At 49.5% G+C, this 27,002-nt stretch overlaps 2 protein-coding genes across 2 annotated transcripts; one reads left to right on the plus strand and one right to left on the minus strand.

Annotated features, from left to right (window-relative positions):
- Positions 1-13,926: 13,926 nt before the first annotated feature.
- LOC136494454 (UDP-glucosyltransferase UGT13248-like) lies at positions 13,927-15,915 on the minus strand. Its single transcript, XM_066490617.1, has 3 exons — positions 15,191-15,915; positions 14,551-14,935; positions 13,927-14,459 (listed from the first exon to the last, which is right to left on the minus strand). The coding sequence occupies exons 1-3, from the start codon at positions 15,893-15,895 to the stop codon at positions 14,122-14,124; spliced, it is 1,428 nt and encodes a 475-aa protein (XP_066346714.1). The 5' UTR covers positions 15,896-15,915; the 3' UTR covers positions 13,927-14,121.
- Positions 15,916-16,351: 436 nt separating this feature from the next.
- Positions 16,352-17,394, plus strand: LOC136494630 (non-specific phospholipase C4-like). The gene is given in 2 exon segments (XM_066490804.1): positions 16,352-16,635; positions 16,637-17,394. Coding segments are annotated over 2 exon segments (879 nt in total). The 3' UTR covers positions 17,232-17,394.
- Positions 17,395-27,002: the final 9,608 nt, after the last annotated feature.

The following is a 27,002-nucleotide window of genomic DNA, read 5'->3' on the forward strand; positions in this document are numbered from 1 at the left end:
CAACATGCCACATGTCCTGCAATGTCTATCTTCATGCCTTTCCACCAGAAGTGTTTCTTCAAGTCTTGATACATTTTTGAACTTCCAGGGTGAATACAGTACTTGGAATTGTGAGCTTCTGATAGAATTTCCTCTCGTAGTACTGGGTTAGATGGAACACAGATTCTATTCTTGAACCAGATGGTTCCTTGTTCATCTTCCTGGTGGTTGGTCTTGTAGCCTAGTTTCATCAGACCACGGAGATATTCAATCTCTTCACAACTTTTCTGAGCTTGACGGATACGATCTATGAGATCATATTGTATGCGGAGCTCATTCAACAAGCCATGCGGTAATATCTCTAGTTGAAAATCATCAATCTCTTCCTTAAGCTCAGGTGGTACAGATTTAGTGATCAAAGTGTGACAGTAACTCTTGCAACTAAGAGCATCTACGACCACATTAGCTTTCCCCGGATGATAGTGAATTTCCAGGTCATAGTCCTTGATCAACTCTCGCCATCGGCGTTGCCTCATATTCAAATCTTCTTGAGTGAAAAAGTACTTCAAGCTCTTGTGATCGGTGTAGATGTCACACTTGTTGCCTATCAAGTAGTGTCTCTAGATCTTCAAGGCATGCACAACTGCTGCTAACTCAAGATCATGGGTTGGGTAACGGTTCTCGTGTTCTTTCAACTGTCGAGACGCATATGCTATCACTCTCCCATCTTGCATCAGTACACAACCAAGTCCTTGACGGGATGCATCACAATAGACCACAAAATCTTTGCTCATATCAGGCAATGCTAGCACAGGAGTTGTGGTAAGCTTCTATTTCAATTCCTAGAAGCTTTGTTCGCACTCGGGCGTCCATTCAAACTTCTTAGTCTTCTTCAGAAGGTTGGTCATTGGATGGGCTATCTTGGAGAAGTTCTCAATGAATCGGCGATAATATCCAGCCAATCCTAAGAAACTTCTGACTTCTGTCACATTATGGGGTTGATCCCACTCTTTCACAACTTTAATCTTGACCGGGTCGACTGCGACACCTTCAGCTGATAATACATGGCCTAGGAAGGCAACTTTCTGTAGCCAAATCTCAGATTTGCTGAACTTTGCGTAGAGCTGATATTGGGCTAGTTTCTCAAGCACCGTTCTTAGATGATGTTCATGCTCTTCAGCGGTGGATGAATAGACAAGGATGTCATCAATGAATACTACCACGAACTTGTCCAGTTCATTCATGAAAACCTTATTCATCATGTTCATGAAGTATGCGGGAGCATTTGTGAGTCCAAAGAACACCACGGTGAACTCAAACTGCCCATACCTAGTCACAAAAGTTGTCTTTGGGATGTCACTCTCTCGAATCTTCATCTGATGATAGCCGGATCTGAGATCAATCTTGGAGAAATACTTGGCACCTCAAAGCTGATCAAGCAGATCATCAATCCTTGGTAGGGGGTACTTGTTCTTGATGGTGACTGCGTTCAAGTTCCAGTAATCAATGCACATTCTCAATGAGCCATCCTTCTTCTTAACAAACAGAACAGGGGATCCCCAAGGTGAAGCACTTGGTCTAATATATCCCTTTGAGATGATCTCATCAAGCTGTTTCTTGAGCTCAGCTAGTTCATCAACTGACATGCGATAGGGTCTCTTAGCAATGGGTCATGTTCCCGGCAAAACATCAATGATGAACTCTACATCACGGTCTGGTGGCATACCCGGTAATTCTTTAGGGAATACATCGGGATAGTCTCTGACCATAGGCACATCATGAACTGTCTTCTCCTCTTCCTGCGATTCTAAACTCGCTTTAAGGGCACACAAGATAGAGGTGGACTTTTCGGACTAGGGTTCACATCTAATGACTTGGCCTGATGGGTGGGCCGCTTGGACATATCTAGGTGAACATGATATGATTCCTCAGTGGAAGGTAGTAGGGTTAGGTCGGCTTTAAAGGTAAGACCCTCAATGGTAAGACTCACTCCCTTACAGATGTGGGTGCATTTTAGGTCTCCTAAAGGTGAGCTGGTGATGATAGGCTTTCAACGTGGGGTTATAGGCAAGTCATGCTCTCGTGCAAACTTGGAAGATATGTAAGAACAAGTTGCTCTAGAGTCAAATAGAACTGATGCAGTATTGTCATTTACTAAAAACATACCGTACACAATGTCAGGGGCAGCCTGTGCTTCCTTAGCGTCCAGATGGTTGAGACATCCTCGAGTAGAAGATCCCTTGAGCTGAGACTTCTGAACAGCTGAGTTCTGTGGGCACTCAGCGACTTTGTGACCTGGTTGGCCACAAGCGAAGCAGGTGAAAGGCGTACTGCCTGTAGAGGTTGGCGCAGGTGCCTTCTAGTTTCCAGTGCTTGGTGCGGAGCGGTTCTATGCTGGGCGTTCATTTGCTGAGCGGGGATGGTTGAAATGGTCTTGAGTGTTGCGGTCCTGAGCATAACGGTCCCGGGTGTAATGATCTTGAGCAGGGCAGGAGTATTTGGCGGTGTAGCCTCCACTACCCCTACTTGCTCCAGGGTTGTCATCCCTGTTGTGGCGAGAGCATTCTCCGGGTTATGCATCTTTGTGGAACCTCTTGCGATCACAGCCACGGAGGGACTCCTTAGGCTTACGCTTCCTCTCCCTATACTCCTCTCCAGCTTCAGCACGGTCTTTCTCAATCTAGATGCAGCGATCCACCAGAGCATGCAACATGTTACTCTCAATACCGCCAAACTTCAGCTTGATGTGCGGGTTAAGTCCCTTGCGGTAATAGTATAGCTTTTCCTTCTCAGAGTTCACAACATAGGGAGGTGCATAGCGAAGAAGATTGGTAAAACAAGTAGTGTACTCAGTCACCCTGTCCTTTCCCATCTTGATGTTGTGGAACTCCTCAGCTTTGGCCTCCATGATACCCTTGGGAATGTGATAATCAGTGAATGCTTTGGCAAACTCATCCCACGAGATGTTGGCAGGGTCTTCATGGGAATCACCTATGAGCTGGTGTGCAGCTGCTCCAACACACTCATCGTCGGTGAAAGTAGTGAGGTCAATGTTCTTCTCCATCTCCTTGAGCCAGTCATCAGCTACAAGTGGGTCAGGGTCGGTGCCATCATAGGTAGGTGGCCTTAGCTTCAGGAATCCTTCCAGCTTCCTTTGGAAGTCATTTTGCTGACCTCCCTAGCGACGGTTTGCTCCATTAACTAGAGCTGCAAGAAGTTGGGTTTGTTGTGCCATCACTTCTGCCAGGTTTGGTGGTGGTGGTGGAGGAAGGTTCTCCTCAGGCGGTGGGGTATTCTCCAGGTTGAAGGGTATCCCTCCACGTCCATGGCCATGACCACGGCCATGGTTGTTGCCACCACGTCCCCCATTTGGTTCGACTAGTTCGGGGGTGGGCGCACGTCCATGGTTCATTAGGCGATTAGATCGGCAGTTCGGCATCTGCAACACGGATCATAGAGAATTTAGTGTTTGTGCCATAAGTGCTTATAATTCAATATGATTACATGATTTTGACGATTTAAAGAAAAACATTTATACTATCCAACACTCATTTCAAAGAAGCAATAAGATCCATAAGATGTAATAAGATCCAAAACATTCATTACATGGGTTTTATTACATAGCATCATCTCCAGTAGTTACACTTGAAGACGTGCAAGAATCATACTATGCATAATGTCTCATAATACATCTCATAAGGGGTACATCATGGGGTACAACTTACGGAAGCTACTGACATGACTCATGACCATGCAGGGTCATTCTACTCTAACTCGTACACCGCAGCTGGGATACGACTGTTCTCGATCTTGATCTGCTCATCAGACTTGTGAAGTCGGGACACGTACTTCAAGGCCTTAGCAAGCTCCTTAGTAGGCTTAGCTCCAGGTAGGGTAGGGCAGGCGTCTAGGTTGAGGCGAGTCAGGGCTAGCTCGAACTCCTCTACCCTAGGCTTCATCTTGCTATGAATCTCCTTAGACAGCTGATCCCACATACCCTTCATCTCCCTGAGGCGCTTCCTGTCAGACTTCTGCCAAGCCTGCCATGTCCTCTCACACTTGTCCTATAGGTACTCGGTCTGCCTGAGTGCCTTGATCAGGTGTCCTTGGTTGCAAACAGCCTTCTTCCTAAACTCCTCTAGCTCTTGAGTCATGGTCTTGTTCTGAGATTGGATCTTCAGCATATCAATCCCCTTGGATCTCTCTCTGTCTCCTCTGCGGTTGAACTCATCCTTCTTGTCGTCCAACTCTCTCTGCAACTCCAAGACCTTACTGTCGAGGTAGCAGTTTCTATTGCCTAGGTCCGTGGCTTTGTCCTGTAAGTCTGCGACCTCGGTTCTATAGACTTCTTCACGATGGTTTAGCTCATCCTGTAGCTTGGCAACTGTCTCAAGTAGACTAGCTCACTCCTATGCTCCCAGTGTGTCTCGCTCCTGGTACTCCCACAGAAGGCCCTGGTCCTGACATCTCCTCTGCTCCAGCTAGGTCACGTACCTGTCCGGCTCCAGTAGGTGAATAGCTGAGACATGAAGGCATCTATCCTCCTCGGCAAAGATAACTCTACCAACTACAAAGCTCTGCTCACTAGGGGTAAGGCTGAGGTCGAGGGCCTGGGGAAGTAGACGAAACGCTATCGTCTTCAGGTGATCGTAGTGGTCCCTCATCACTCTACAAAGTGCCTTGTGTGAGATAGCTTGCAGTCCCTCCTCGACTGTGTCCTCTATAGTCAACTCAGTGAAAGCTAGGACAGAAGGTAAGGTAGTGCTAGCTGGGAACTCGACTGAGGCGACAATCAGTCCTTCAATTCCTCCTTCCTGAGCTGGCTTCCCGGTGCAGGTGACCTTGACAAGCTCGTCGGGGACTCCTAACGTAATGAGAACTCGGCAGAGGGTCCGTGCAAAACCCCCGAGCTCATGTAGGTCGAAGGTGAGCTTGGCGTGGTCCAGAGGTAGCGATCCTAGAGGCAGCCAGTCGACGTTCGTTGCCATTTGCATGTTTTAAGGAACAGGTGTTAGCAGGTCAATAATAGGTAAGCCTTGCATAAAAGTAAATGCAGGGTCGGTATATAATCGAAAGAAGGGCTGTTCACGTCCTATTCTATCATCCATTTCTAAGGGTTTCGTCCTATGGTCAAGTATGGCTCTAATACCAACTGAAGCGACCTGATTTCTGCGAAGGGAAATCCACAGAGTCGAAGTTTAATAAGACCGTTGTAGATCATATTACCCAAATTTCCAGTCGAATACCGCATCCATACAACGATAATATCATAGTACAAATAGTGCGGAATTACATAATTTATTACATCGCCGCATTGGTGGAATCAAAAGTAGCATTCATTCAGATCAGCTTGAAGATAAGATCGGCAAACTCGAGCGTAGGCATGAACCCCTCAACCGTCAAACTCCTCGGAGCTATACTCCTCAGCAGAACCTGTGTGCCAAAATTTATCAGTACGATTTGTATTGGCCACTCCGACCCTATGAGCATTGCTTTGTGGAAATTGGATGCAAGTTGGATATAATCAAAAGGAACCTATATGGCTGGGGTTTCCTATGTATTTAGCATATCAAGTATATAATAGTATAGTCAAGTTTTAACACCATTCCCACACATATTCCACCCCATTCCCATTTCTGAGCCAGGTTTCGATCCTGGGATCGATATACCACCATCTCCCTCAACACCATACCATCACTCAGTCGACGGGCCAACTCCCTCTCGGCGTTGCCTCAAGGCCCGTAGCCCCTGGCTACGACTGACACTCTCTCACGGGGAAAGAAGAGAAGGACTCATGTCACTATCTAGTTTAAGGGAAACCTAGGAAAGGTCCATAGACGACAAGTCGGCACATGTATCGATCGATCAACCATACACTCTGCAGAGGTTTTACATAACCACAAGATCTGCCTTCCTCGCTGACCGTCGTCAACTGGGCTGATTTCATCCGCTTGCTAGCCTAGGATAATGCCACTCTACGATTCAGCCCTAGTACACCCCAAGTCTAGTCTGGGGTGGCTGAAACTGTGAGTCATGAGCTGGGTCCACAAGGTCTCCATGAAGTCTTAGAAGGGTGTGGGGGAATCCCCACGCCCCGTACCTCCTTACACTGTCCGCTATCAACCTAGCAGTAGTGGCAATATCCTACCAAGTAGTTTGACCGTCCCGCACCATATAGGGCGAGTGGTACGTAAGGCTTTCCGGTGAATCTGAGTACTAGTAAGTCCTTAGGGATGACCAAGCCAGAATGTCTTCATTAGGGTTTCCATTTACCGTGCCACCATAGCACCTCCACCCCGAGCTCCTCCCATCATAGGTTCACACCCAGGACCACCTCATATACCCTTTACCCACCACATGTATCCATTCATGGGTGCCCAAGTAGCACCACATGGCAAGACTTGCCCCAGGCTCATCGTATACTCCAACTTGGTCGACACAACCCTCACCCTCCACACACCCAAGTCACACATGTAGCACTCTCCCCATAGTCCAGATAACACCAGTTTTCCACCACGCATGTAGTATAAGCGTAGTAGAAGTATAAGTAATGAAATATATAGTAGTAAGCGTATGTCTAGCCTAATAGCAGGGTATGCAAGGGTAAGGTTGCGTCAAGGTAAAGGCCTTCAAGTAAGCATACTACCATGCAAGTCCTATCATAATCTGATCATAGCAGTAAAGTAAAGCAATAGCAGCTCTATATTAGCCATGCGTAATAGGTGCTATGAGATTGGGTGGGATGTGGCACCTTCAGCGTAGTCGTCTCCGTTCTCCTCACGGTACTCACGGTCCTCGTCCGTCAGGTTCTCCTCCGAGTCTACAACGTTCGCATTATAGTCGCGTTAGCGACGTCTATAGAATAGCACATAGAAGTAATGAAGATTCAAAAGAGCCAAATACACTCAAACATCGGTTCATTGCGTAAAGCTCGATTTTAGATGAATTTTGGTCCTGGTTTTGTATTTTTCTGAGGTCGTATGAATTTGTTATGAATTTCTGAAGTTTAATTCATTTCTGAAAATGGAAAAGGTCGAATTAATCCTGGGCTGACACGTGTCACGCTGTGACTGATCCACGTGGCATGCTAATGCCAGCATGATGTCATCATCTCGGTTTCGAGCTGACAGGTGGGGGTCCAGCTGACGTCAGCATGACGTCAGCAACGGCATCAGTTCCGACAGGTGGGTCTAGGGATCTTGGGTCACTGACATGTGGGTCCGATCAAAGTCAATGTCAGTCAATGGGCGAGTCAACGGTCAGGGTCACTGACGTGTGGGGCCAGGGCTGCTGACGTTAGCAGATGGTGTCATTGTGACATCAACATGACGTCACCTCGGCTATGTTGGCTTCTGACGTGTGGGTCCCGTGTGATGTCAGCATTTGATATGTGGGTCCAGAGTGTCTGTGCCACTAACATGTGGGGCTAGGTCAACGGTCAATGTTGACCAGTCAATGGTCAATACGGGCCGGGTCCAAACTAGGCCGGTTAGCCCTAGATACGGGCTGGGCTTTGGCCCGCCACATGGCATGTTGTGGTGCTAACACGTCATGTCCTTGGGCCTCTACTGGGCTCCATCCACCGCTCAACCCACACCGCGTGGCTCATGGTGGACTAGTGTTCATGGTCCATGGACCGTAGGCTGGGTCCTCAGTGGACCGAGTCCACCCTTTATCACCTCTGTTGCGGTCTTCGTGAACTGGGTGCATGCGCGTGTGTGACCGGCAAGGAAGAATCCTCTGTTTCCTCCCCAGCATGCTCCCGCCGGTGATGTGCTCTCCGGCGAGCTCCCGCAATGGCTCAGGCGTCCAATTGAGGTCGGGAAAAGCCTTCCCGTGCCATGGCGACTGCAACGGTGGGGTTAGGGCGACGGATGGGGCTTCCTACGTCATTGGCCATGGCGAACGGCGGCTCGAGCACAACCGGCGTGTGGGGGTGGCACGGGTGCAGCGGCATAGGCCGGGTCTATGGTGCCCGTGAGCGTCATGATGCTCAAGTGGGCATGTCGGGCAGGTCGAAGGGTCTTCTAGAGCCCCCAGTGGCTTTGGCCATGGTGGCGGCTTGATTCGGCCATGGCAGAGGTCTGGTGGTGGTCTGGCGCTTGTGGGCAAGGCACTACGGCCGGCCATCGATGACTCGGTCTATGCGGCTATTCTCTAGATGTCACAGCGGTGCTACGACTACGTCCTAGTCCGGCGAGGCGGCCAGGTGCGCGAGTGGTGGTGCACGGCATGACGGCGGCATCGTGAGCGCGGCGTGCACGCGCTCTGCTACGGCGTCCAAGGGCTCGGAGGTGGTCGTGGGTGTGCGTGTGAGTGTGCTGTGCTTGTGTACCTAGAGGCCGGAGATGGCCTTGGCCTACGCGCTCACGGTATGGAGCGCCATTGCCGGAGTAGCAAAGTCCGGCGGCAAGCAGGGGAGAGTCAGGCGCTCACCATAGGTGTCGGTGGCAAATGGATGGCGGTGTAGTGGCGGGTCATGGCCGTGTAGATCCGGAAGCAGTGCAGTGCAGTGCCGAACCACGTCAGTGATTAAGACGACGGCGTCGTCTTCAGCTCTGACGACTCCGGCAGCACGCGGGTGGCTCCGATCCTCCTCTTCCTTGATCCTCACTCATTCCCTCTTCTTCCTCTATCCTCTCTGGCTCGGGTGTGCGGTGGATGGCCACAAGGTGGCGGCGGGGCGATGGAAGGGCGCTAGGGCAACTGAGGCCGGGCTTTTATAGCCGAGCTCCAAGCTCCAATGGTGGACGGCATCGTGCGGTGGAAGGGCATGGGATGCATCCGATGGTGGCGCGAGGTTGCGTGAGCGCGGCGCAAGGGGAACAAGGCCATGTCCCGGGTGTGACCCCCTAGCCCGCTCCTACCAGCGCTGTCGGCCTCCGGTCGCACAGCAGTTGAGGCGTGGGCGTGGAGAAGATGAACAGGAAAGCTGACAGGTGGGGCCCGACGGCAGTGAGAGTAAGTAAACAGGGAGGCGCGTGGGCATGAGCAGCGTGCTGGCTGGCTTGCTGGGCCTGCGCGAGCTCGTGGGCCGGCCTACTATGGCTGTGCGTGCGCCAGCGAAGCCAGGAGGGCGAGTCTGGGCCGGTTGGTTGCTTGGGCTAGCTTAGACTTTTCCTTTTTCCATTTCTCTTTTCTTCTCCTCTGTTTGAATTCAAATTTGGTTTGGAATTTGAATTCAAAATTTGGTGTACCTTATTCATTGGAGTTTTAGGTAAGAGACCCACAACATTCTTTTATATATATTAGGAACTTTATTTAGCTATTTTGTATAAAAAATAGGTGTAGTTTTGTTATACAAAAATAGGATTATTTTTCCCTTTAAGCAATTATTCTTTGGTTTGAGTGATAACTACTTTATGGTTTATTTCTTTAAAGGTGTTGTTAGACATTACATAAAACAATTAAAAATCCAAATCACTATTTGAGTTGACAATGTATGCTATGTTTCATTTGTCGGTATTTAAATAAACATGATAACAAATGACATGCCATGCTCATGAAATTGTCTGGTTGGGTTACTTCTAATGCAACATTTAGGGTTGGCTCCTACAATGTCACTCATCATCACATGGGATTTTGAAGAAAAATTTTGTAGTTGTGATTTTTGGTGTGTGGATTTTTTTTGGGTTGTTACAACCGGCGCCCCTCCTCTTCCTCCCCGCGCCGCGTCTCCATCATGTCCGCACCCGTCACCGCCTAGGACCGCGTCGAGCACAACTCCACGCCGCCCCACGACCCGCTCCACTATCGCGCGCAAGAGCCACGGCGCCATCCCTCCTCGCTTCTCCTTCCGCGCTGGCCGTGCCCTCGGGCCCGCTGCTGCCCTCATTGCCGTGGTCGGTCCGATGCCGCCGGGCCACCTTCGCCAGTGCGCCGGCGCCCTGTCGTTTCCTTCCAGCTGGACCACAGTGCCTGTCGACGCCTGAGCCACACGCGGCCATTCGCTCCCTCTTTCGCTTGGGTGCTGTAGCCCGCAGCGCTGGGCCACAGCGCCAGGCCACTCAGTGTCAAGGGTGGGGGCCTGCCTGTTGCCGACCGTCGCGCGTAGGCGCGCCCGGTGCCCGCGCCGTGTCTCGTCGTGGCCACGCCCGCAGTTGCAGTGTCTCATGTCCGCCGGGGCCACGCCGTGCCGAGCTCGGCCGGGTCCGCCTGCTGCCCGGAGCCGACGAAACGCCCCCACCGCAGAGCCTTTTCACCTCCATCGCCATCGGCCGGTGGCTCCCCTGCCGGTACTCTGCTTTAGAAGACAAGGTAAAGGGTAAGAATCCAAGAAAAAAATTATACGGGTTGGTCAATGCGAAGTACGCGACTCAATTGAATAGTGCCTAGGGATCTCGCGTCAAATAGAGGTTAACGCAGGGGCGTTTTTGCATAATAGGCCGGCATGCTCTTGGCTGCTCGGCCGCTCGTGCCCCGTCACTGTGCTAGGCCGCATGCGCCTATGGGCCGCTGGCCGCGCGCGCCCTGTGCCGCGCCTTGTCCCCGCTTGGGCCACGTCTCTGTCGCGCGCTGGGCCACCGGCCGCGCCCCGCTGGGCCGGCCTGTTTCCGCACGTGGGTTGGCCGCTCAGCCGCCTAGGCTGCCGGTTGCGCTCGCCAGCTGGGCTGGCCTGGTACGACCGGTCTCCACTGGGCCGATTGGTGCCTGCTGGTCCCTTCGTTTTCTAAAACAAGTAGCTAATTTAGTTCGGGAATAAAATTGCAAAATCAATATACATTTGTGCAGTTGTCCAAAAATTATGAAACCAATTTTGTTGAGTCTCTAAAATCAGGATCAACCTATTAGTATATTTTGTTCAAATAGTTCGATAATATTTTTGGGAGCTATATAATTAATCCAAGATACTTAATATTGCAAAATATAAACTTGTAGGAACTCCCATGATAAATTGGTAATAGTATTGGATCTGAAATCTTTACAGTAGGTTTCTAGCAATATTAGCTGCTCACCATAATCTTTGTAGCTCTAGAATAATTAGTTGCTAAATAAATAATAATGCTCTATTTCGAATAACGATTAAATTGATAGAATGAAATAAAGAAACAACTTGGGATTATATAACTAAAAGAATTGATGGGAAATAACGCCTTATCCGATAACATGTATATGTAGCCTAAGTACGGTCGTCGTTAGAACTAGCCCGATAACTCGAGAGGCGTACATCATATTTTACGAATCACGATTGCAGTGGATTAATTACATGGTTGCATTGCATCACATGCATATCATATAGGTACGATGATGGATCAACGGATCGATCGAAGGATGATTGGGAATCCGAAGGTGGTGTATTGGTATTCTCTCCAGGAGATGATGCAATGAGCTTTCTATTCAGTTGATGGTGGATGATCTGAAGATGCAGATACTAACTTTTAATATATCTTACCCAGGCAAGCCCCGGTGCATAACCCCTACTTTTCTGCAGTTTAAAGTATAATTGTGCATTAAGTTTTAAGGAGTTGAATGAAACCCACTTGCATATATATATCTTTATCCTATGAGTCTTACTAGTATGACAGGATTATGTAGAATGCTATGCTACAGGACTCCGGTAGAAGTCGAGTGATTGACTGTCACTTGCGAGAGATATGAAATATATTATTGGATTATTATCACTTGGAATATATAAATGATGGAAAGAAAAATGGTGACTGAGCAAGGATATGGTTTGGGTATTGGTGGGTATAAGAGGTCATGTAGCAGTGGACGCGGGGCATGGCTTGGTTACACTACATTCCCTATCTGGTCGGTTAAGGACCGATCGTTGCATAAGCCATCAAGATAAGTCACAGACTCATTATCCTGAGCACATATATGGGTATGGGCGCTTCGAAGACTTGTTGCTCTCTTATCGCGGATCCGGCTCTTTCTAGACCGACTGATTAGAGGCGGGGATGGTGGAGGTCCTTGCACCACACTGAGTCTGGGACTCAGGGGCGGGGGCTTAGAGTCCAAGTTTGGACGGGGACCTAGACATCCGGGACAGGAGAGTGATGGGTTGGTCCTGCTTGTGCCTTGGGTACAAGCGGGGCGTGTGTTTTCGGGCTACCCAGCTGGGGGCATTGATTCACAAATCGTCGGGCAATCCGGTACGACTTGTTTCATGCCTAGCACCATAGTAAGAACTAAAAGATGAAAGATGGAAAGAAAAGGGAAATCTGATTGCTTACCACCTGCTTGAAAGTAGTGCAGGTGCTTACATAGAATGGTTAGTTAATGAACCAGTGCGGTCATTAATAAAAATCGAATATAAGGACATATGCTTAGTAATGCTTCCTGCAATTGCAATAAACCCACAAGCCAGATAGCCTTGCATATCCTTGGAGTCTTTTCTTTTCTCCTGTCGGGTAAGTCTTGCTGAGTATAATTGAGTACTTAGGGTTTTATTCCCCCTGTTGCAGGTGACAAGTGGATGCTAGAGCTGGCCCTTATGTGTGGACACCTCCTGGTGGGCTCAGCGAAAATTTCTTTACGCTACGATTGTAGTTTATTTACAACTCTCACCAAATGTTTTCATAAATGAAAGATTTATAATCCGTTGTCATAACTTATATACTAATGCTTCATCATGCTATGAATATCTATTTATTTCCGCTGTAATTCTGATCACATGTTTATATTCCGCTGTTAAATTAAACTGGTCATAACTCTGATAATATGATTACATTCTGCTGTTATAATGCTAAATATTATACTCTTATGTTGTACTACGAGTGATGTAAGAAATGGTTAAGAATGATGTAAGCTTTATTCTCTCATTTGTGATCCTGATGGCAAAAATGTGGATTTTCGGGTTCTCCCCTGGGGTGTGCCCGACGGAACCGAGTAATTTAGTGTTCTCCCTCAAGTGCTTAGTGTATAATGGAAGATATGCACTCTTGTGAGGCATTAGATTAGGCGGTTTTGCCATAATTTGTGAGACCACATCTTCCTATTTTCAATGAGATAGATGACGAAAACCAGATATAGACAAGGATCAACCAAGAAGAAAAAGCTAGGAGAGCTAGAAAGGTGAACGGTGAGAGCCGAGAGCCCGAGAGGGTATGCAGAAAAAGGAGAGGGACAGGTGGATGTAGATGGGTTGATGGGAGAGTGAGGAGATGCTACCACACCGGAGGCGAGGCCGCAACCACGATCCACGTGGGTGACAGAGCCACTGTCACGGTAGGAGATGAGGGGGACAGAGGGCGCAATGATTAGGGCTTGGGGGATGCGGGAGCAACCAGAAGCAAGGGAGGAGTCGCCTGTTACATACAAGGCGGGGTAATGGGTTTAGTTGGTCCAATCGTTATATCGGGCCGTGCCCATGCTACCCAAAAGGACTTACCTTAGGCCCAAGCACGACACTATAGTATGGACCGTGCTAGCCCGACCCAATAAAGTTCAAGCAGTGCTCATTCTTAAGGTGGGGCCTAAATTGTGGGCCTCGTGCCAGCACATTTGGCCCGGTCCATCTAGACATCTATACTCCATTCCTCTGGGCCGGTTGCTGATGACCTTAGCCCCTTTTTTGTTCTATAGAGATTATGTTTTGTTCTAACTAACAAATTTAGTTGGTAGCTAGGCTCTTAAATTCGCTATTCTTTTCTTTTTGTTGTAAACACACATGAATGAAACCTTGGTATTTCCGGTGCAAGGAACTTGCGGTTCATCGGGTTTTTTTTTTTTGTTGCATGTGAGTTCTTCTGAAATTAATATAATGTAACATGTACAAGGCACAGGATAATGCTCTCTTTTTAAAAAAAAAAAATGCATGCTTACAACGTTTCAAATACTGCATAAAAAAAGGAAGGGATTTTTATTCTAGCCTCTGCATAAGTAATGCACTTAACCGTCCCTTATTACAAGTCCAACCTCCGTCTGAAAAAAAGCAAGCTCTCAAAGAGCAAACAAAACAAAGAAATAAACCATGCACCAAACTAAGCACTAAGTCTATTAGAAGCTTTCAAATGCTGCATAAGAGTATATATATTTTTATATCTGGAAGATCCCTATTTCATTAGAGTACTAGAGCACAGAAGCATTTCTTATGTATGTATCACAAAGTAGCACCAACAACCCCCAGACATAATGTAACATACAGTAACACATACAATCCACAGAGATAGGAAGTAACTAATGCACTGACATTGAAAACTAATTTGATGAATACTTTGCCGCGAATTCAGTAATATTCTTGTCCGAGCTCCCTCCATTCTGCATGGCTTCCTTGGCCCTTTGGATCCACATAGTGGCGTTCATCCTATAATTATCCTTTCTATCCCCATCCATAACATCGTTGATGCACCTTTCCACCTCGTCTCTCGTCACCAAGCCTTTCTCGTCCTTGCGCACTCGGACACCCAAGCCCCACATGCTCTCCATATATTTTGATATGGTCGGCTGGTCTGCCCAGTGTGGTATTGCCACCATTGGCACACCATTAACTATTGCTTCCAGTGTCGAGTTCCATCCGCAATGTGTGAAGAAACAACCTGCATATTAAAAGTACACAACTAAATTTTATATTTCTTATCAGTTAGTCTCATTTTCCCTTATATGTAGAAGAATATCCATTTCCCATACCTGTGGCTTTATGTGCTAGAACCTCGAGCTGGGGGCACCAAGAAACAATAAGGCCACGTTCCTTGCACTTGTCACGAAGTTCATTGGACAACTTGTGTTCTTCGTTTGACCTCACAACCCAAATGAATGGTTTGCCAGAATTGTACAATCCATTACCAAGCTCTTCTAATTGTGCTTCATCGTAATCAGAGACAGTACCATAGGATACAAGAACTACAGAACACGGAAGCTGCTTGTCAAGCCAAGCCAGACATGACTCGCTGCTGTTGAAGAGGTTGAAACCGTAAGTCTTGTTCAACGGCAAACGGTCATCATCAAGATAAAACGATGGCAAGGTTGGGCCTATTGTCTTTGCACGCCATGTTAGTGCCATATAATCTGCCTCCTGCTCAGTTAACAATGCAAATGTGTCGAAAAGAAAATCAATCATATGATGGTGAAGTAGAATCAAAGAATCACAACAAACAGACCAATCATCGGTTATTCAGTAAAGAAACGTGAATATGGACAAATCTTGACGTTTGTAAAGAACAATAATCGATTGTTTAGTAAAAGAAAAACAGAGTATGTGCAAGTAGCACCGAAAAATCACTTGAGCAAAACAACAAACAGGTGCCGGCCGTGGTCAGGGTGAGCTCACCTTGGGTTCGATCTCGTGGAATGAGTTAACGAGCACGTCGTCGGCGTCCTCCAGCCCCTCAAATTGCCGCACCAACGCCTCAAGGAACACAGGGCACCAGTCCGGCTTCGCCGCAAACGGCGGCACATCGTTGGCCCCGAGCTCGACACCCAGCAGCCCGCGCGCAAACAGCTCTTTCCCGTCCACCACCGGCAGTGGCAGCCGCCCCGCCCACACCTCCCCGTAGACGACGTCGACCGCGCAAGGCTGCGACAGGAACGCCGCGGCCGGCACCCCGGCCGCCTTCGCCACGCCCCGCGCCCACGGCAGGTGCGGGTCGTAGACCAGCACGCGCACGGGCCGCCCATCGGTGGCCTCGGAGCGGATCAGCTCCGCCAGTGTCTCCGAGCCGACGGCCTCGAGCTGGCGCCAGTACTTGTCGAGGTCGGGGCACGCGGCCATGCCGCCATTGTCGAAGCCGTCGGAGATGGCTGCCACCCTGAAGGGCTCCCCGGGAGGCGGGGTGGTGGAGAGCACGTACCGCGAGGTGACGAGCGTGGGGCGGAGGCCGTGGTAGGCGAGGCGGCGGCCGAACTCGAGCAGCGGGTTCGTGTGGCCCTGCGCGCCCGGGCAGGGCAGGAGCAGCACGTGTGCGCCGCCGCCCCCGCCCCCGCGGGCAGCAGAGGAGGGAGACGAGGTGGTGCTGTTGGCTCTCGTGTTCCCCATTATTTGCTGTCTTCGCTGGCTTTGTGTTGTGTTCGCACTTCGCAGTGAAGAGAGGCTGACTATTTGCCACTCTTACGGTGGCGGCTGCGTTTGCCAGCTTTATCGTACCAATTATAAAATTACCCGAGAAACTAATATTTTGCTATTTTCGCTAACGTGTCATGCCATATCAGCGCGTCAGCGTGGAAGTTAACGCCTCCATCTCCGCTGACCAATGGTGCCCGCAACTGTTCGCCAGCTCCCCCTCCTCCACGCTGCCGTCCACCCTCGCCGCGAGCCTGCCGTTGTACTCTTCGATCAGCTCGTTCGCCTCCTCCACGCAGCTTGCCCGTTAGCTTCCCTCTCTGCTACTCACTGCTAGCGCCGCCCATGACCAGCTTCGCGCAGGTGTACGGGACACCCTTTATCGACGCCGCCACAACGCCCATCACCCCGCCGGGTGTGCCAGCGCTGCCCATGACCGGCTTCGCGCAGCAGGCGGAGAAGGAGAAAGCCGGCATGTCCGGCACCGTCATGAGCGGGTTTCGCCCCGACGCCGTGCCCGTGTACCGCGAGCTGGTGAAGGAGTTCGCCGTGTGCGACCGGTGGTTCGCATCGAACCCGGCGTCGACGCAGCCCAACCGTCTGTTCGTGCACTCCGCCACCTCCCACGGCCTCGTCAGCAATGACACCAAGGCGCTGGTGGCGGGGCTCCCGCAGCGGACCATCTTCGACGCGCTCCACGACGAGGGCTTCTCCTTCGAACCTCCGGCAGCTCAAGTACGCGGGCAGCTTCCACGCCTTCGACCTCGACTTCCGGCGTCACTGCCGGGAGGGAAAGCTGCCCAGCTACATCGTCGTGGAGCAGCGCTACTTCGACCTGGAGATCCTCCCGGGGAACGACGACCACCCGTCCCATGACGTGGCCGACGGCCAGCGGTTCGTCAAGGAGGTGTACGAGGCGCTACGGTTGGGGCCGCAGTGGAAGGAGACGCTCCTCGTCGTCACCTACGACGAGCACGGCGGGTTCTACGACCACGTGCCCACGCCCGCCGGCGCTGGCGTCGTGCCCAGCCCCGACGGCATCGTCAGCGCCACGCCTTTCTTCTTCGGCTTCGACCGCCTCGGCGTCCGCGTCCCGACGCTGCTCGTGTTGCCGTGGATCGAGCCCGGGACCGTGCTGCATAGGCCGTCGGGGCCATACCCGACATCGGAGTTCGAGCACTCCTCCATCCCGGCCACCGTCAAGAAGCTCTTCAACCTCAGGAGCTTGCTCACCAAGCGCGACGCCTGGGCCGGCACCTTCGACTGCTTCCTCACGCGCAAGAAGAAGGTACTGATAACTGGGTTCCACTAGCAGAGAGATGGGGACTGACGGGAGCTGCTAGCGCCGTTTAGCTAGGCAGACGGGGACGTCAAGTTCCATGCTGGCATGCTGAAGTGGCGTGCCACGTCAGCGAAAATGGCAAAATATTAGCAAGGTTACTGTTTTCTCGGGTAATTTTGTAATTGGTACGATAAAGTTGACAGCCACCATAAAGTAAGATCTTCCGAGTTTGGGAAACGATAAATAAATAAGGTAAGGCGTTGTTCCTTGCAGACTTGTGTTGTCTTCGCTAGCTTTGTGTTGTGTTCGCACTTAGCAACCCACGCCCCCGCACGCACGCGCACCAAGCCGCCAGCTGCCCAAATCTCCCAGGCGCGCAGGCCCAAGCCATGTGGTCACTCGCCGCTAAACTCCCTCGTCGGCGCAAAGGATGCGGCGGGGGAACAGTAAAGAAGTAGGATTAGGATTAGACCCCGATGATGATAAGATTAGGGTTGTTTCTTTTTTTCCCAAGGGCGTGCGTGCTTTCGCCCCATGTCGGCTAATGATCCCTCCGCTGCCGCCCGGTGCCGCGCACATGGGCTCCCATCCCAACCCGGGCCACGGCACGGCGCCGCTCCGGGCCACTATAATACGCCGGCGAGCCGGGACACGTAGGCGGGGTCAAGGTGCTGGCTGATCGCAGGATTAGCACTGATGATTTGTCGGCTTCGAAGAGGTGGGTGTGGCGGGCAGTGGCCATTGGCAAAGCGAGCATGTTACTGCTGACCTGCCACTGCCGGGCGCGAGCTCGAGGGTTTAATTAAAAGTATAAAACTCGTTCGCTGGATCGAGTTAGCGAAAGGGACAGGCAGGCTGAGCTGTTTGGTGTGGGGAAAAGGGCGTGCTTGGCGTGGACTGGACTGGATGGAGGTGGAGGAGGACGAGCTCGGGATGTGTTGGATCGGCGTCAAAGTGCTTAGCTTTATGTTATGTTAGTGACAAAAGAATAATCACTTGACGATGCTGGTTGACAGGTTGAGGGGAAAAAGCATTGCTATGGCATACATGAACCTGGAGAATATAGTAGTACTGTGCCCAGATCACTTGACGATGCGTTAAGACCATTAGATTTAGATGGGATGGTTCTTGTCATATTCTACCTTTGATTGTCTTCTACCTTAGAGCATCTCCAAGAGTTTCCAAAATCCACTTCTAATCCTGATTTTTTTTGGCAAGATTAAAAAAACGGCTCTCCTAAAACTCTCAATCTTTGCGGGAAAATCTACTCAACCACGCATGCTCGTATCGGCTAATTTGGAGGTGGAAAAACGTGGGGAATAATAGGGAGTTGGACAGAGCTCTCAATGCGAATGTATAAGAGACAAAGAAACTATAAAAGTGGTTACGGTGACATTAAAATAGTTCGAGATTCTTGATGCAAAATTATTTTTTTATATTATAGGACCGATATTTTTGGAAACAGATAGAGGAACCCAACAAATATGCTCTCATTTTTTTAGCCAATGTAAAAACTCATTGTTGGTATTTCTCAACACAAACAGAAATAATCCGTAAGCGCACGGAAGTACTGTTGTAGTATTTCACCCGAAAAAATTCAGGGTATTGTATTTTCACAGGAAACGGAGGTAAATCTTCTATCTAGTTCGTACAAGGACAACATAAGGGTAGAGTTGATAGATGGTAGAGAGGATTCCTATGGTTTTAGACTCTAAGGATAGATAACCTCTACTTTTACCTGCTCACTTCGGGCACCGGCTTACGCCCGGTCTACAAAGCGATACCGGCCTGTAGCTCTACACTGTACCCAGACGTGGGGGGTTACAAGAGACGGACAGGGCTGTCACCACCTGCCGCCTGCCCCTCAACCATGGAGTACGAGACAAACGAAGGTAGCCTCCATCCTAGATACCACGTCTATGCTATCGACTACTATTCTAGCGCTGTACAGGATGATCCTTCTTTATAAGGAGCCCTCTACTAGAGTATCCACCATGGGGACGGACGGCGAACCCACAAATAAGTAAGAATAAAACTTAACTGATCAAAAGACTTAATAACATAAGAACCACGAACACTCACTTAGCGGACGAATCCGTTGAGGTGCAGGTGTTCGTCGAGTACAAGCGGGGGATACCGACAAGTCCGGTACTTCCCCGAACTCTCCCTCACATCTCTCCCAACTACTCAACTCTAGCTAGCTAGGGCCTAAGACCTTTGGAGTGATGCTCGTGGTCAAGCGTGGTAGCTCTTCTTCCTTGTGGTGTTGTAATGAGGAGGGGATGACCTCCTTTTATAGGTGGAGAAGAGGGGGGGTCTTTGAAAAAATGCCTCCTCCCCTCATGGAAAGCACCAAACTGCCTATCTGTGCATTTAAGTTACCACCTTCACCCATGCAATCGTCACAGGAGAGGCGGCATCAGGCAGCCCACCAAAGATGGGCCCAAGACATGCCAGACAGGGTAGCCTCCAACTGGGCCCCAATGACCCCATCTTTGGGGGGTTGCCTTCCTTGGTCCTTCAGATTGGTCCTGCAAAGTTTTGTGCGCATTTGGAGTTGATTTAATATTGGTTTTGGCCTTTTTTCTCCACCTGACTGGGCCTTGATTTGCCTGATAAGTGGGCCTTCTTCCCTTGGACTCGTGTCGGGTGATGTTATGCCTTGTTCTTTGTGTACTTTTGACACGTTTCTTATGTTATCCCGACATGTACTTCTACAATTGATGAATCACTAAAACTCGTGGAACTTTGTTAGTTATGAGTACTATTTATAAGTTTGGTGTTCATTTGGATGGATTTTATATAAATATTGATGGTAAAAAGTGTGATTTAAGGACCGCCAACAAACTCCTCCACACTTATCCCTTTGCTCATCCTCGAGTAAAGTTAAGGACTAAGACGGGTCATCTCCTTGATATGACATCTGCATACAAGTTATTCCAAGCTTCATCTGCACTTGTAAACTTTGGAGTGCCTGCCACATTATCTTGGGTGATTGAAAAATGGAACAGCATGGATTCAATTCCCCTTGAATCAATCAGTTTAGAAACTTGGGTTTTCATTTGAATTTGAAAATGTAAACATAGCTTAGCTCCTCAAATGATTCTCTTAGATCACTCAAGTTTGTGTTTGGTTCCTCACCTAAGGCATATCATAGTGTTGCCTTCTTTCTTTCCTACCTCTAAAAAGCTTATATGGATCTTTGGGTAGAGAAAGATATGAAGGCATACTTACTCTGCATATTTTGTTAAGTCAATTTTGGATCCAAGGAGAAAGATGTCATAACCTTTGAAAGGATTAAGATGCCCAAGAGGGGGGTGAATTGGGCTAATTCTAAATTTTCTTGCAATAATCAAACCCTACGGTTAGCCCAATTAACCCCTTGTGCCTAGAAAAGTGTTTCTATTAATCTAACACACAACGGACTTGCAACATATGTTCCAAACTTACTCTAGCATGGCAATTCTATGAATGTAAAGACAAGTATTGAATTGCTCAAAGTAAATGCTCAAAGTAAATAGAGAGAGAGGAACGCGACGATGTTTTGCCGAGGTATCGGAGAGTCGCCACTCCCCACTAGTCCTCGTTGGAGCACCCGCGCAAGGGTGTAGCTCCCCTTGATCCGCGCAAGGATCAAGTGCTCTCTACGGGTTGATTCTTCGACACTCCATCACGGCGAATCACCCAAAACCGCTCACAACTTGAGTTGGGTCACCCACAAGCTCCGCCGGGTGATCACCAAGCTCCCAATCACCACCAAGCCGTCTAGGTGATGGCGATCACCAAGAGTAACAAGCACGAACTCTCACTTGACCACGCGAAGCCTAATGAGAAGATGGATGCACACTTGGCTACTCTTGATTCACTAATGAGGCTACTCTCTTGGATTCTTAAATCTCAATCACCTCACTAGGACCTTGCTCTTCTTGGCACTCACAAATGTGTTTCTCAGCTGTTGGAATGAGCAAAAGTAACTCCACACACGAGTGGAGCTTCTATTTATAAGGCAGCCTGAAAAATGAACCGTTATGAGCTTCTACGGAGTGACCGGATGCTCGGGTCAAGTTGACCGGACGCTCTGGTCAGTTCAACCTGCATTCCAGTGATAATGTGTTGACCGGACGCTGGCAGGGTCCGATCACCACTGACTGGATGTGTCCGGTTGCATTAAACCCTCACTAGAACCTTACTGTACTCGACCGGACGCTGAACCCCTAGGGTCCGGTCAGCACTGACCGGACGCGTCCGGTCACAGATTCCCTTCTCTAGAACCTTACTAGAGTCAACCGGACGCTGCCTTTCAGCGTCCGGTCGCACCGAACGCAGTCACTTGATCAAATGAACTGACCGGACCCTGCGGCCAGCGTCCGGTCACATCGGAGCCAGCGTCCGGTCAGCATTTGACCCTCCATTCACTTCCAACTCTCGATCATATATGAATGAAGTTTGCTCCAATGGATCTTAGGCATATTGAGGAGCTACCTATTGCTAGTTTTAACAAGTGTGCACCACACCTAACTCACTAGACTCACCTAGGTCAAGCTACCCGTCCATACCCCCCTTAATAGTACGGCCAAAGGAAAAACAAAGTCCTAAACTACTCTAAGTGTCTCTCCAACTCTAATCGACACTTAGAACTAGTCATCCTTAACCTTGTCGTCCATCCTTTGAAAACCGAAACGATTTCCATCGTAGGGGCATGACCACCTCGATTGCCCAATCGATCTCCATTACCATGACCTAACTTAATTGCCTCTGCAAAACACACATTAGTCATAGTAATCTTGTATTGTCATTAATCACCAAAACACAACATGGGGCCTAGATGCTTTCAATCTCCCCCTTTTTGGTGATTGATGACAATACCACCTCGAGTATGTGAAAGAGTGAGGTTTTTGACGGGCTTGGTTCATATAAGCTTTTGTCAATAAGAACAAAAGAGTTAGGCAAGCTTATATGACCCAAGCCAGCACAATGTACTCAAAGTATATGAATTAAGCAAGAGTACAAGTAATAAAGCTCATTTGCATCGGAGTATAAACGCGGAAGCAAAGGCAAATGAGCATAACACAAGTGATATGACATACCAATGAATACAAAGTAGAGAGCACACATGTCATATATCATAATCACATAGATATCACTATCACATAGGTATAATAATATGCATGAAAGTAACACACGAATGCATAAACGTAATAGTGTATCACACAACTCACACAACTGAAACTCCAAATGTATATAGTAAGCTAATAATAGATAACTAGATCCCCCTAAATATCGCTCCCCCTGAGTCTACATACTTGACCCCTCTCCCCCTTTGGCGTCAAACACCAAAACCTAAGGGTCGGTGGGTGGGGCTGCAGCGGATGAGCTGGGCGCTGAAGTACGTGGAGCAAGATGAAACTGAGCGCCATCATCATCTAACCCTGAGCTCTGTACTGACTGACCCTCTGTGGCTAGAAGTGTCTCTGAAGTGGTCTGGGTCTGAGCTGAGGCAGGTGCTGCCTGTGATGCTGCTGGTACATCTATCGTAGGATCTGAAGAGGCCACAGACGATGGGAGCCTCTGAGTAGTCATGGCAACAGGGGCTGCTGTAGAAGGACCGGCGGTATGCATATGAGGCAGTGTAGGCATGCTGGTCAACTCGCTGAAGGATGCTCCAAGACTCCTGGAGACTGACGTGTCAGGCACAAATAGCGAGGAAGACTAATCCAGTGAGAAGCCCATATGATATGGTGTGAACTGCGGGGCTACCACTAGTGAGGACAACCACTGGGACACCTGAACTATGGGTGAAACAAATGGAGCTGGAGGCTGTCCCTGACTCTAAAACCCACTGGGCTGTACTGCTGGAGTCATCATAGTGGTGGTAGGCTGAGCAAGCTAGGGCGAAGGTTGTGGCTGTGGGGCCCCAAGTGCTGTTACTACATGCTGCATAATTCCCATAAGCTGCTGCAAGAGTAACTGCTGCTGATGCATCTACTGCTGCTGCTGGAGGATCTGCTGCTGCCGCTGGAACTCGTCTTGACGAGCCTGAAACTGTGTGAAGTTGGCAGCCGTCTCCTGAGCCTGACATGCCTAATCTTGCTGCATCCGCTCAAGAATAGCAATCAAAGCGGGTCCGTCTATAGTATAGGTGGAGCTGAGCTGGAACTGTTGGCCTTTGCATCGTGTCTGCATGGAGGCATATGAGGAATCGACAGATAGTCATCATCTGAACTGTCACTAGACTCTATCGCCTCCTGCTGTGCCTCAAGCTGCTCCTCCTTAGTAGCGGCAAAGCCTCTGATAATCTCGTCCTGCTGAGCTGCTGACTCTGGAACATCTGGACGATGGCTAGGCTGAGTGGGTGCCTGTGGTGTGCTATGCCTGATCCTCTATGCCATGTTATAAGCTGGAAACTCAGTGGTGGCTCCCTTATACTCTACAACCATCTCAGGGGTCCTAACCTGCACAGCCTTAAGTATTAGGAATGTGATCCAATGTGCATATGGAAGCTGTCTGTGACCCTTGAAGCCCTCAGCGATAGTATCCTCCATCTCTGATAGAAGGAGGTCCTAGATATCAAATACAGTCTGCTGCATTAGGGCATTGAGGAGCTAGAGCTGTAGGCGAGTCAGATTCTCTCTGTATCCCAACCTGGGAAGTAGTGTCCTCCTGATGATGGCCTCTAGCACTCAAGCTATAGGAGTAAGGTCACTAGGGTTCCTCCTCGACCCCTCACAAAAAGGCTCCTTGAAGCAATGGTGCACAAGATCTGTAGGGGGCACCATCCCTCCATGAGGATGCCTGGGAGGCTCCTGCTATCCATAACATACCTCATGCAATCTGATAGGCTGATCCTATAGCCTCAGTATCTCCCGGGCCCTGAAACTCATCACCCTGTAATCTCTATTGTTGAATGCAAAGTGTATGAAGTTATGATGCGGGTCAACGTAGAGCAATGCGTAGAACTACCGAACCCAAGATGGTACATACACTCCTGTCTAGCCAATCAGATCTGTCAGCCCCGGCAAATATGACAAGTAGGGGCAGATATGCTCTCCGGCTACTGCCACAATAGACTCTATACTGTATACCCACTGAGATCTGAACACTGCCCCACTGTTGAGATAAGCATTATAAAAATCCTCCTGGAGCGGTGTATAGAAACCCTCTACTGCTCTCTCGTCCCTCCTCGGAGGGAACCACATGTCAAACTCAACAAACCTCAGCTGGCGAACCTGCCTGGCCGTAGCGGCCCTCAAGTCAAGATGTACCACTGGAGGCGGACCCTATGGTCTAGGCGGTGGGCGTGAACCCCTGCGCTATGTAGCTGGCCTTGGTGGAACTGTAGCACCGGTACGACCAGAGTGGCGTAGCTGGGGTCTTGCTCGGTCTCCTTGGCCTGCTGGCCCTCCTGAGTCTCCTAAGCTGGCTAAGGCTCTACTGGTAGGGGCTGCTGCTGTGGCTCCTGCTGGGACTCCCCCTAAGGTCGAGACTCCTCAATAGCCAGTCGATGTCCTGCCATCATGACAGTCCCAGGTGGACCACCATGGCGATGCTCAGCCTCCTCAACTGCTGCCCTCTGAGCTGGTGTGAGCTGTGAATCTACAATGACAACACCACTGCGAGCACCGCCTCTCTTGGCACGCTATGTGGCCTCAGCGACTGCTGCTGCTCTCGCTGTCTCTGTGTCGGGGTACTTGCGCTTCTTAGATGTAACCTGTTTCGTCGCCTTGCCTTTGGTTCCTACGGGCAAGCGAGGCGGGGGCCTCCGATCGTCATCTCCTGGACCACCCCCAACATTCTTCATGCGAGCCATCTGATCTGACAAGAAGATGAACTGCCGCTGATGAAGATCAACTGTCAAACTGACACTCCCAAGGCTTGGCCTCGATCCATACTCATGAGCTTGGCTCCGAGTTAACTGACAGCTGCCACAAGAACCTCAATGGCACCGACTCGCTGCACGATGGAATAGATGGATATACAAATAAATACAATATTTCTAATAGATGCGAAAACCCTAGGAAGCAAGCAATGTAGGTACGAAATTGAAGCGACGGGCATGCTACCTGACGATCGGTGAACCGAGAAAAGAAGAGATGTCACGCGGGGAACCTCGGAACTGGCTAGGGTTAGGGTTGCGAACCACTTCGATGAATCGGCGGCCCTAGATGATTTGAAATCAATGCTTGGAAATTGATCTAGGTCACAAGCAAAGCAAATTGAGAGCAAGGATTTGGCCTTACCAATGAGGAGGAAGGGCTAGGGCACAGTAGGTGCGGGCTTGGATGGCGCTTGGTGCTCGGGATCAGACGGCGGCGCGTGGCTCTCATTGAGGCTGGCTCGCTGGCAGCAGCGCCGGGTGCACGGGCACGGCAGCGGCGGCGCTTGGTCGCAGGAGGCACGTGGCTGTGGTGCTCAGCGCGGGGACACGAGGTGGAGCAGATGCAGCTGCAAGGACGAGTGCTCGGCGCAACATGGGAGGAGGCGTGGCTGCGGTGGCGCAAGGTGCTCGGCGACGTGGAAGAGCTATGGCGGCATGGTGCTCAGGCACGGGAAAGCTGCGGTGGCGTACGGGGTTAGGTCAAGACGCACGTGACGGCTGCGGTTAAATGAGGACCCCCAACACGACAAAATAGGGAATGCAAGAAGAGTCCTGATGCCGCATGAGATCCACTGACCGGACGCTTCGGTGGTAGTGACCGGACGCTACCACCCAGCGTCCGGTCGATTCCAAAGAGGTCCAATTCCTCTGGAATCGCGACCAGACGCGTCCGGTGGTCCATGACCGGATGCAGGCAGGGTCCGGTCAGCTGCCTTGAACTCCATGTAGATCGATCGGACACGGGATCCCTTCCTGACCGGACGCACAAATGCAGTGTCTGGTCACTCTTTCAGCAGCAGTTCACCTCCTGTGAACTGACCGGACGCTGGACTGCAGAGTCCGGTGCAGCGTTCGGTCACCCTTTTCTAGCAAATCTTCAAAGTTCCTTCGCGCTGCCTGTTCCCAATCAAGTCCCAACTTGAATAAGATCCAAATAAACACCAATTGGGACTGATGTGAGTGACCTCTCTCAAACCCTCATATTTTTCAAAATATTTTGCCTTAGGCTATAATTTTTTTTAAGAAAATAGGCAATAAGAGGGCAAATGGAACTAAACGACAAAAACAACATACATGCATATGCAATACTTGTAAGAAAATCTAGTTGCTTGTCAAGTTTGATCCAAGGTTAAGCTTCTTCACACGCTTTTCAGCGGTTATCTTAACCATGTTAGACAAGCCCTATATGCATTACCAAAAATTATACATGTTGTATATTACAATGAATGCAAGGGACAACACAAGCTCAATTTTTAGTGAAGTTACTAAAATCAAGTACATTGAGCTCATTCCGCAATCTACAAAATGTAGCCTCATCTAGCAGTTTAGTGAAGATATCCGCTAATTGATCTTCAGTTCTTACACCTTCTAGTGATATATCATTTTTGGCAACATGATCTCTTAGAAAGTGATAGTGGATATCTATGTGCTTGGTGCGAGAGTGTTGAACCGGATTATTTGCAAGTTTTACCGCACTTTCATTGTCGCACAAAAGAGGTACATTTTCTAGAACTATACCATAGTCTAACAAAGTTTGTTTCATGCATAAAATTTGTGCACAACAAGCACCTGTGGCAATGTATTCTGCTTCGGCGGTGGACAAAGCCACACTATTTTGTTTCTTGGAGGACCAAGACACAAGTGATCTACCAAGCAAATGGCACCCTCCTAATGTGCTCTTTCGATCAACTTTGCAACCGGCGTAA

This window comes from Miscanthus floridulus, chromosome 11, assembly GCF_019320115.1.
Source record: "Miscanthus floridulus cultivar M001 chromosome 11, ASM1932011v1, whole genome shotgun sequence".
In the NCBI taxonomy this organism is placed as follows: Eukaryota; Viridiplantae; Streptophyta; class Magnoliopsida; order Poales; family Poaceae; genus Miscanthus; species Miscanthus floridulus.

Coding starts and splice junctions, on each gene's coding strand:
- LOC136494454 (XM_066490617.1), bottom strand. CDS start 15,895: ATGGGGAACACGAGAGCCAACAGCACCACCTCGTCTCCCTCCTCTGCT. Junction 14,936..15,190: donor TCCACGAGATCGAACCCAAG/GTGAGCTCACCC, acceptor TTAACTGAGCAG/GAGGCAGATTATATGGCACT. Junction 14,460..14,550: donor TCTAGCACATAAAGCCACAG/GTATGGGAAATG, acceptor TTTAATATGCAG/GTTGTTTCTTCACACATTGC.